This window comes from Hyaena hyaena, unplaced genomic scaffold (genome assembly GCF_003009895.1).
Source record: "Hyaena hyaena isolate Hyena2069 unplaced genomic scaffold, ASM300989v1 scaffold_55, whole genome shotgun sequence".
In the NCBI taxonomy this organism is placed as follows: domain Eukaryota; kingdom Metazoa; phylum Chordata; class Mammalia; order Carnivora; family Hyaenidae; genus Hyaena; species Hyaena hyaena.
The window spans coordinates 184,742-196,355 of record NW_024080687.1 but is presented as its reverse complement, the minus strand read 5'-3'; the positions used below and the strand labels follow the sequence as shown (position 1 = coordinate 196,355).

General features: G+C 39.6%; 1 protein-coding gene across 1 annotated transcript in view; it reads left to right on the top strand.

Moving 5' to 3' along the window:
- The first annotated feature begins 732 nt into the window (after positions 1-732).
- The window catches only part of ADGRF4 (adhesion G protein-coupled receptor F4), a 12,097-nt gene continuing 1,215 nt past the window's right edge, over positions 733-11,614 (top strand). Inside the window, exons 1-7 of the mRNA XM_039231103.1 lie at positions 733-819; positions 1,959-2,013; positions 4,375-4,526; positions 5,260-5,511; positions 6,602-7,981; positions 10,106-10,178; positions 10,598-10,657. Coding sequence (XP_039087034.1) covers positions 733-819; positions 1,959-2,013; positions 4,375-4,526; positions 5,260-5,511; positions 6,602-7,981; positions 10,106-10,178; positions 10,598-10,657 — 2,059 coding nt within the window. The remainder of the gene's footprint in view (positions 820-1,958; positions 2,014-4,374; positions 4,527-5,259; positions 5,512-6,601; positions 7,982-10,105; positions 10,179-10,597; positions 10,658-11,614) is intronic.

The following is an 11,614-nucleotide window of genomic DNA, read 5'->3' as shown; positions in this document are numbered from 1 at the left end:
AGAGCAGTTGTTCTTCATGGAGGGTGATTTTCTCTCCCAGGGCACATTTGGAGATATCTGGCGACATTTTTGGCTGTCACAACTGGGCAGGAGGCGGCTCCTAGCATATGGTGGATAGAGGCCAGTGATGCTACTATACATCCTACAATTCACAACACAGCCCCCAAAACAAAGAACTATCCCACCGAAAATGTCAATGGTGCCCTTGCCAAGAGACCCTGCTCTAGAGCTTGGCTTTCTGGCTAAGCCCTCTGGGTTGAACTCTTGGCTTCAGCACTGTTCATCTGAGTGAACTTAGCTCATAGTTGCTCAACGCTTTGTACCTTAGCTTCTCCCCGGATACAATGAAGATAGTAAAGACAGTGCTCAGAAGAGTGATTAACAAATAAAAGTTCTTGAGAAATGTTACTATTGCAGAAAATTGTAAATTAAATAATCAGAAACGATGTCTTGGTGAACATGCGTCTTTCCTGATCCTTCCATCATTCCCGTGTATTTGTAGAAAAGTTAACATTTGAGAAAAAGTCTTTCTTTTTTCTTTTTTCCATGTGAGCTGACTTGAAAGTAGATATTGGTGTTCTTTCCTAGAGCAGGATGTTTTGGTGTGCACATCTCAGAGTACCCAGTAGGGTCACCCAGTGTTTTGTTAGTTGGCTAAGTTTTGTGTTGTTTGGCCCTATTAGCTGGATCCGCTTTCATTCTACTACAGGTGAAGATTCTAATGCGTGAAAAATGAAGTCCCAGGAAACGATGATTTGCTGTTTAATGTTATTTCTGGCCACAGAATGTTCTCACTATAGATCCAAGATCCACATCCAAGTAAGTTTGATCCGTGCTTTTGTGGTCCCGTGAGAAATCTGTCAGTTCTCCCAGATGGCTAAATTTATGATAAATAATATGATTTAAAATAAATTTTTAAATGACTACAAGTTTAGTCTTGTCGATAGTTTTGTTTGTTTTTAAAGGAAACAAAGAAATGTTGAGAGGCGAGGTGGCTGGGCCTTGCAACAGGATATTTGCAGGGTGTGACACAGAGCAACAGTAGAGTAGAAAATGGCTGTTTTCTATTCTATGTAGACAGCAGCCGGTGGGAGGAGGAAGTATTAGCTTGGCAGCTACTGATTCAGCTCCAGACCTTAACTGTCCTTCTCATTAGCTGCACAAGTTGCTTTGTTCTGAGTCTTAATTGTCTTATCTATAACATAAAGGGTGTTTTTTCTCTTTTAGATGATTTTTGCAGCCCTTTATAGCTACAGAAGAGTTTGTGATTCTGTTATTGTCACCTGACAATTATTCCTAGCATCTACATATGTCTTTCTTTTGGGGATCTATGGTATCTGGTGGATCATCTTAGGTCCATTTCATAGTTACAGTTAATATAGATGGAGACCAGTTTAGTGTTATAATTGTTACATCTGTGTTCTCCCTGGGCACTTAAACTTCTCCAGGGCCCCTGGGTGGCTCAGTCGGTTGAGCATTGGACTCTTGCTTTCAGCTCAGGTCATGATCTCATGGTTTGTGAGATCAAGCTCTGCACTGGGCTTGTGCTGACAGTGCTGAGCCTGCTTGAGATTCTCTCTCTCTCTCTCTCTACCACTCCCCCATTTGCACTTTTTCTCTCTCTCAATATAAATAAGCTAAAAAAAATAAAGAGTAATGTTCATTGTGTAAAATGAAAAAACTTTCCAAACTATGTATTCAATCCACTAAGAGATTGACCTTCAGAGACCAAGAGACCACTGGCAAGGTTTAGCCCTCATAGAAAATAGTTTGCTCTTCGTCTGTGCTCACCTCTATGCTTCCCTCCTCAAGTTCCCACAATATCACACATGGACCTGGTCCAGTTTTCTGGCCTGTTGTCCTGAACATGTTTTCACTTCACATTGGCATGGAGCCTCTATGTTGAGATGAGAGAGAAGAGTCCAGTAAGAGGACCTTTGGGAATTTATGTTTTACAGGATGGAGATAAACATCAACATCCTGAAGGGAAACTCAAGACTGGAAGGATACAAGGTATGTGTCTACAGAATAGTCTTCTTCCATCTGGAGACTGGGCAGAGCGAGGGAAGAGCATGGAGATTGCCAAGCTTGTCACCAGACCACAAGCTTTCAACTAGAATAGCAGTCTCTAACAAGCTCTCATTGTTTATCAGTATTGATAGACTTTCTTACAATTGTACCATTATCCATGACATAGTCACTGATGCAGTTCAGCAAATATTCACATGTGTTCTAGAGTAGAAGGCATGTGTTCACTTTAAAACCCCTAAGGAAAATCTGAACTAATGAGCTAACAAGGCAGCAGAGGCAACAGGGCAGAATTCATTCCTTCTTCGTACAAAGATATTTTCAGGATGCTTAAGTGTAGGTAACGCTCTGGCGCTGAGAAGTCTATTGAAGTGATGTAAGATAGGTATCGTGTTGGTGAGCCTGGTTTGTCTAAAGAAGTCAGAAATAAACTATGGAGATAATCATGATATGATAGTGAAAGCACGCGATTCTCACCCAAATAGTAGAGATATCTGGATTCTCCACAGACATGACCAACTATACTTTTAGCCCAAATACATCTCTAAATAGATGTAAAATTGAGAAAAGAGAAGAAAGATATCTAACCTTCATTGAGTATTTATGACAACAGCAATCTAAGTGCTGGACAGGATACTATCTCCTTCGATGTTTGCAACAAGACTATGGCATTGCCTCTAAATTGTATGGATAAAGAAATTGAGAAATGCTCAGCTTAAATAGCTTGCAAAACCAGATACAGTTGGGTAGGTGGTAAAGAAAAATGCAAACTTACTTGTTTCCTTTCTCCATGAATGGAGTCAACCACAGAGCTGTCCAAGCCACAAATATAGACACATCCCTTGACTCACAACCTATCAGTCACCATATCTTACTGATTTCAACACCTTACCAAGCTCCCATTATGATCTACCTTTTTTTATTCCACTACCACTGTCCTAAGGCAATTCTTCCCAGGACTACTCCAACATCTTCATTCCTGGGCTCCCTGCCTCAAGTCAATCCACTTTACGCAGGGGCCAAATGAGGCCTGCCTCCAGGTTTTAGAAATAAAGTTTTATTGGAATACAGCTTTGCCCATTTATTTACATATTATCTTTGATTGCCTTCATGCCACAAGGGCAGAGCTAAGTAGTTTTGACAGAGACCACATAGCCTCCAAAGCTGAAAATATTTACTCTCTGGCTACAGTTGTCATTTAGCAATTAAAAATATGGAATGCCTCGTTAAACTTAAATATCAAACAATGAATGATATTACATGGGTCCTATGTACATTAAAAACTTATTCATTGTTTAACTGAACGTTTTCAGTGGATCCTTGTTATTTGTGGATTCTGTATTTGCAAATTCTCTTGCTCCTTGAAATTTATTTGTAACCCCCCAATCTCTACTTACAATGCTTTCTGGATCATTCACAGACAGAAGAAAAATGAATTTGAGTTAGCTAAGGTGTCAGTTCTGAAACAAACAAGGTGGCTCTCTGCCTTCTTGTTCCAGCTCTCCTATCATAAACAAGTGTTCTTTTTGTGATGTATGTAGTGGCCTAGGTTTTGCCTTTTGTGCTCTTTGTTGGTGATTTTGTTGGTGATTGGTGCTGTTTAAAATGACTCCTGAGGGTAGTTCTGGTGTTCCCAAAAAGGCTATTGTGTACCTTAAGGAGTAAATGCACATGTTAGATAAGCTTTGCTCACTTGCTGCTATGAGTTGTGGTGCTATTGGCTATGAGTTTAATGCTAATGAATCAACAACATAAATAAGATATCTTTAAATGGAAACACACAAAATGAGCTCCTATATTGACTGGTTGATGAAGCTCATAAGAACCTGTCTTGATTTCCCCTCATTTAGTGTTTGTGACAGCAGAACATAACTTTACTGCAAATAATGAGAATAGAGTGTATCTGAAAAATAAGATTAATATATAACTGGGCCTCCTGTACTTTATCTGGCAACTCTATCTGGTCCTTTACAGAGAATTTGACTGCCTACGCTATCGTTAATTATCTTTCAAAAACAAATCCAATCATGTTTTCTGGTAACCCCCATATTCACACAGAATTTAAGGTCCTTCATGTCTTGCCCCCTGCTTATTTGTCCCATGCTCACGTCATGCTACTCTCCCCTCAGATGCTCTGAACCAGCCTTTCTGTATGACCTGTGATCCCTTCTCTCTATGTGTTGTTCTCTCTGCCTAGACATCAGCTTTGCAATCCACTTGGCAAGGCTTACTTGGTGCTGAGGACAATTCAATGTCACTTCCTCTGGAAAGGAATCCGCAAATCTCGGGAATGTTAGCCGCCTCTGTGAGAGTGTAGAAATGTTAACCCACCCTTTTCCTTTTCAGAGAAATGCCATGGACCTTGCTTCACTACTTCTAAATGCAGCCAGCCCTGTGCTCAGCACTTTTGGGGAGAAATAGGATTTACATGTCATCAAAACGAGTGGCAAAAATCAACTGAAACGTGTACAAGCCTATCTGTGGAAACATTATTTAAGGTGATGTATTTGCATATTATTGGCTTCTAGAGCTAATTCCCCAGGGGGTGGTAGAAGCATTTTTCATGTGTTCTGTTCAGCCTGACAATAAATCTCAGATTTGGACTCGGGAAAATGGTGGGGTGGGTGAAATTTGTCTCCTCTCCTTCCTTACCCAAACTCTCCGATACTCTCCCCCCACCACCCCCTTCTTCTCCCTCTCAGCATCTTTTCTCAAAAATAGATCTGAAACTCATTCACACAACGGTGAATGCTTAGAGGTTCAAGTGTGAGCTCTACAGTTGGATTTGTGTATACTTTCTCCTAATTAGTGAGCTCGAAACTTCTTGAAATTACAATTTAGCATTCTTTGTTTGACCTGCCAACTTCCAAAACCCATTCCTCCCCAATTCCATGTGACTCCCCTTTAAAAAAATCAAAAAGGCAAATTTTGTTTTTAGAATCTCACCATATCTCTGGAGAAAACTGTCTTGTTATCCTACTCAAGTTAAAATCACTGTCCTGGAAGCAATAGGTCAGTATCCTGATCTCTGGAACAATTTTGGTGGAACCTCTTGTCTGAGCATGACTCTGCCTTCCTCTCTCCATCTTTCTCGACATTCACTTTTCAGGGCCACTTGCTTCTCTGTCTGTTTTTCCCCATGTGGCTTGTTGTGACTTTAGCTCGTTTACTCTGATATATGTTATGTTCTTAATCATTTTTGAACCAAGAAACTTTTTTTTTTAAAAACAGGACTTCAATAGTGCATTACGCCTTTCCGTAGCTGCAGCGTCCATCCCTCTGCATGTTCTAGACTTCCGAGCTCCAGAGCCCATGGACAGTGTAGCCCAAGGAATCCGCAGGAACTGTCCAATTGATTATGCCTGCATAACTGATGTTGTGAAATCATCAGAAGCCACTTCTGGAAACATTGCATTTATAGTGGAGTTATTAAGAAATATTTCTACAGATTTGTCTGATAACGTTACCCGAGAGAAGATGAAGGTATCCTTTGTTCATTTCATTGAAAATACTGACAGGCTCCTATTTTTTTTAAACCAAATCTTGCATTTTAACAGTTCCAAATGTACTTTTCAGGGTATGAAGTATGACAACCATGGCAACCATAACAATGAGAGGCATTTTATTCAGTCTTGTGTATTGACTCACTCTAGTTTATAGATGTTTTCGAGAAGTTAGCACATTTTTAATACGTGTTTTTGTAGAGTATTTTCTTTTTTTCTTTTTTGTTCCTTTTTATTTATTTTTGATATATAGAGACACAGAACATGAGAGGGGAGAGTCAGAGAGAGAGGGAGACACAGAATCCAAAGCCGGCTCCTGGCTCCGAGCTGTCAGCACAGAGCCTGACACAGGGCTCAAAACCACAAACAATGAGATCGTGACCTGAACCTAAGTTGGACACTTAACTGACTGAGCCACCCAGGCGCCCCTGTACAAACTATTTTCAAGAGAAGGTCACAAAAGGTTGGCTGTGAACTAGACTGTGTCTACTCAAGTGTTGACCGGATTCCATTCTGTAGAACATAATTGTTTCAAAAAACATTAATGGAGATTTCATTTCTAAAGGGGAGATCTGTACATAGCAGATGTAGGAATTTTGGGTTAAACAAAATTAAGCAGGTTCCCTTAGACCAGGACTTTTTAGAACTTTTCGTGTGTTAATGAAGTTTGGCCCTTCTTATAAGAGTAGACGATATTGGGATAGGACATGCAGCATTTCTCAAATTTAAGTTTTTATAGAATCTACCCCCAATTTCTTCCATTAAACAATCATTAATATCTCATGGGAATCTTGAGTTATAGAGAATGCAGTTTGGAAATGCTGCCGCAGGGACATAATAAAGCAAGTAAATGATACCTGTGATTTCTATCTGATTTTAATTATTGTATTACTTTTCTTCCCTCTCTGAAGTCTTATTAGCATGAAATTCTAATAAACAGTGAATTTAAAGAAAAATGTGTTAAATAAGATCAGATCATTTCATCTTTACAAATTTCGGATTTTAGAAATCGACTTTGTACAATAATGTGTAAGTCCATAGTGTAAATCTCCACTTTTTCTCCATTGCAGAGCTATAGTGAAGTGGCCAACCACATCCTCGACACAGCAGCCATTTCAAATTGGGCTTTCATTCCAGACAAAAATACCAGCTCAGAATTTTTGCAGTCAATGAATCTGTTTGCGAGGCAACTCCACGTCCACGATGATTCTGAGGACATTGTGGATGAGCTCTTCATTCAGGCAAAAACATTTTGCATCAACAATGATACCTTAGAGAAAAAGTTCAATTTCTCCATGAGCATGAACAATATGACAGAGGGTATCATAGGAATGATAGAAATTCCCAGGCAAGAGCTGTGGAAGTTGTCACCAAATGCATCCCAAGCCATCAGCATAGCTTTTCCCACCTTGGGGGCCATCCTGAGAGAAGTCCACCTGCAGAATGTGAGTCTTCCTAGACCTGTAAATGGTCTTGTCTTTTCAGTGATTTTACCAGAAAGATTGCAACAAGTCTTATTCACCTTCGAGAAGATCAATAAATCCCAGAATGCCAGGGCCCGGTGTGTTGGCTGGCACTCCAGGAAAAGGAGGTGGGATGAAAATGTGTGTGAAACCACATTGGAGATCGTGAACAAAGTAAAATGCCAGTGTAACTACACCAACATGGTGATGTCCTTTTCCATTCTAATGTCCCCCAAATCTATTGACAACAAAGTCCTGGACTACATCACCTGCATTGGGCTCAGCATCTCCATCTTTAGCTTGATTCTTTGCTTGATCATTGAAGCTGCTGTTTGGTCCCGCGTGGTTGTGACAGAGATATCCTACATGCGTCACGTGTGCATCGTGAACATAGCTGTGTCGCTCCTGATTGCTAATGTGTGGTTCATCATAAACTCTAACTTTCACAAAAAGGCCCAGGACTCCAACTGGTGTGTTGCGCTGACATTTTTCAGCCACCTTTTCTACCTTTCTCTGTTTTTCTGGATGTTCTTCAAAGCACTGCTCATCATCTATGGGATATTAGTTGTTTTCCGTAGGATGATGAAGTCCCGCATGATGGCCATTGGCTTTGCCATCGGCTATGGGTGCCCGTTGGTCATTGCTGGTACTACAGTTGCTATTACAGTGCCAGAGAGAGGTTACATGAGATCTGATGCCTGTTGGCTTAACTGGGACAATACCAAAGCCCTTTTAGCATTTGCCATCCCAGCCTTGGCCATTGTGGCTGTGAACCTTGTGGTGGTTTTGGTTGTTGCTATCAACACTCAGAGGCCCTCTATTGGCAGTTCCAAGTCTCAGGACCTGGCCATAATTATGAGGATCAGCAAAAATGTTGCCATCCTTACCCCATTGCTGGGACTGACTTGGGGTTTTGGAATAGCCACACTTATTGAAGGTACTTCCTTGGTATTCCATATAATCTTTGCCCTGCTGAATGCTTTCCAGGTAAGTTCCAAGAGGTAGACCTATTTTTACTAATTATAATTATTAATTGTTTTACTTATAAGATATTTTAGTTCATAATTTGTTATTCTGACTATACAACAAGATATGACTATGATTTAAAAATATAGAATACAAAGTGGGGTTTTTTAAAAACTCCTTCTATGTCTTAGTGACATTTAGCTGTGGCCTCCCTTACTCTATTGATTGTCAAGTTGAATCTAGCTGATCAAGCTGGTTAGGTGGGCATCTCCTTACTTCTGTCCTCCCTGACCCACCTGTATTCCTCCTCAAGTTTCAGTGTCAGAAGAAGTTTGCCTTCATTTATCAAAGACTAGTCTTTGGTCGAAGATGTGTGAGTTTACACTCACATATTATGCCTCAAAACAACCACCATTTTTTATCCTTTCTCAAGGAGTTTAGGAATTCAGTGAAACAGTCATTTTCCACACTATGAAGAGAGAACCCTTGCCGTTCTCTTTGAATATTAGCCAGAGAAGAGTTCTTATACCTCTTCCCTGCTTTCCCTGTGAAATAAATGTAGGTTGTTACTAATGGAGATGGATCTCTCACATGTTGCCTGATCTTAGAGATGTCACTTTTCTCTGGGCCTCGACCTTCTCCTTAGTAAGATAAGGATATGAATATAAAATCATCTATATTGTCTTTATCTTGCTTTAACCACACTTGGCTTGGCAAAATTATTCCTCTAAAAATCGTTTTACTCTATGTTGGCTACATGCGTGTGCTTTTGAGAAGCTGTCACTAGCCAAACTGTTTTTCAGGCCTATGAATAATAGCACATTTGGTAAGTTCATATCCTTAATCATGCTTTTAATCAGGGCTTGGCAAACTACGACCTGCTGCCCATTTTTGTAAACAATATTACTGGAATAGCGCCATACTCATTTGTTTGCATGTTGCCTATGACTGCTTTTGAACTATGATGGCAGAGTTGAGTAGCTGTAACAGAAATTGTAGAGCCTTTAGAGCTTAAATATGGATTATCTGGGTTTTCACAGAAAAAAAAATTCCAACCACTGCTTTAAATATATAACTAGAACTGCTTAGCAAAGCAACAATGTATTCCCACAACGTGTCACTATTACCCTATTTAAAAATGTGATACAAGACAGAAAGCAGGCTTTTAAGAAATGCCAGCTCAGATCAATTATATATCTCACTCATACGTTCCTCAATAACTATGGAGAGCATTTCACTCTTTCCCTTGCATGGCTTTTAAAGAGAAACCTTTGACTAATGGGTTTTTGGTTTTTTGTTCTTTGTTTTTGTTTTTTAAATCAAAAGCTCTTGGACTCATGTAAATCTCTCCAACTCTTGAAGTTACTTTGGTGACTAATGATCTCATTCTATTTTTTTCTTTTACTTTGCAACTTAATTAAACCCTTAAAGTTTTATTCTGTTTCTTTTTCAAAAGAAAAATACTGAAAAACTTTTAGGTAAATACACTCCAACTTTTCTTAGCAAGTTTTCCCTGTGACTCAAATTTAAAAATTTCAGTCTTCTGATTAGTGTTTCTTTGCCATGAAACTATCCTTAGAAACCCAGGCTTCCTTCCACTCTCATGGAAGGATCCAGAATTTTCTTAAACTTGAACTTCCACCATTTAAAAAGATTGACTATTGATTATTGTGACTTTGTGGGAAACCAAATATTTTAAACTTGAACAGACTCTGGTCTTTTATATCTCTGTAATTTTCTCACCAGCTCAGAGGCCCTGCTATTTCTTGAATTTTTCCAACTGAAATATAGGTTTCATTTCTCAAGACACCTTCCATGATTGTCACTGTGAACTACAAGATTCCATGTCATGTTGCTGTTATTATGAGTAAGATCAGCTACTTAACATTTGGAAAGAAAGTAAACAGATATAATAAAGTAGAAAGCACTCACTTCCACCTATAGCCATTCAATAAATATCAATAACTCTCATGCACATCTATGAAGGTGATCTTCTTTCTTTGAGGTACAGTCACAGAAAATGCTTGCCAATACATTTTTATCTGCGTCAGTAGAAGCTAAAGTTTCTAATATCCAATAACTCTCCTTGAATATATCTAGAAGAGTGAAATTAAAATGACAGTTGGGATATTGTCTCTCAAACAGTCCCTCATACTTCGGTTGAATTTTGCCACAGGGGTTTTTCATCTTGCTGTTTGGAACCATCATGGACCACAAGGTAATCTGAATTTGTTTCACTCACTGTAAGAATTTTCACACAGCTTAAGATAGCAGGGGATGAAGCAGCTTTGAGAAGAGAACCTAGTCCCTGGGGGTGAACTTATAGGGGTGCTCCAGGCATCAGCCAAGAGAAGGAAAGTAGAGAACTATACATCCTCATTTCCTGCACTTAATCAAGTCAACAGGAGGTAGTGTATGAGTGTATGTAGAAGAATAAAAACCATAATCAGAATTATAACTTTAATCCTAAATCCAATTATAACTACACCTCAGCTTCTATCCAAGTCTTATTATTGGCTAAGCACTATGCCAAGCCATCTGATGTTGCTTCTGCAAGGGCTATTGGTCTCAAAGTTCCAGGGAATGGGTATGGGTTTTGGGGATATCGTCATTTCCTCACTGTCTTTGCTTCTTCAGATAAGAGATGCTTTGCGGATGAGGATGTCTTCACTGAAGGGGAGATCAAGGGCGGCAGAGGTAAGCCTTCACTTTCAGTCCCAATACTTAATGGTCAGTGTCCTCAGCAGAGTCATGAAGAGACAAAAATTATAGCTTAGTATTCAGGATTTGTTAGCAAAGAGAATTATTAGGGCATTCATTCATTCATTCATTCATTCATTTCTTCACTTGACAAACTTGGAGTATCTGGCAAAAGCTTCACATCAGTAGAACACCCCTCTCAAGAGAATTTTCCACCGTGGATGTATTTCAACTTGGCATCTGGACCATTGAGATGGGATAACATGAAACCAGGATCATAGACTCATAAAAGACTAGACCTGGGAAATGAGTTAGAAATGAGGCTCTAGTCCAACCTAGTCATTTCATAGGTAAGGAAACTGAGACCTAGAGTGCTTATGAGATTTGCTGGAAGCCACCAAGAAAATCACGAGGGTTAGTATGCTCCTTGCTCAAGACTCTTCAATAAGCCACATTCTTGGGTTGAAGTATATGTATATTGATCTTGAAGATGACTTTTGACCAACCTATATATCTTTCTTGTAAGGTACTAACTAAAATGACCATCATTGTTATATTAATTAGAAAGAAGCCATTTACTCAACCAATAGTTTCTTTTTTTTTTTCATTTTGAGTTTATTTAAAAAAATTGTTTTATAAATAGTTTATTGTCAAGTTGGTTCCCATATAACACCCAGTGCCCATCCCCACAAGTGCCCTCCTCCATGCCCATCTCCCCCTTGCCCCCCACACCCATCAATCCTCAGTTTGTTCTCAGCATTCAAGAGTCTCTCATGGTTTGCCTCTCTCCCTCTCCCCCATTATTTCCCCCTTCTTCTCCCCCATGGTCCTCAGTTAAATTCCTCCTAATCCTCCTATACGTGCAAACATATGGTATCTGTCCTTCCCTGCCTGACTTATTTCGCTCAGCATAACACCCTCAAGTTCCATCCATGTTGCTACACATGGCCAGAT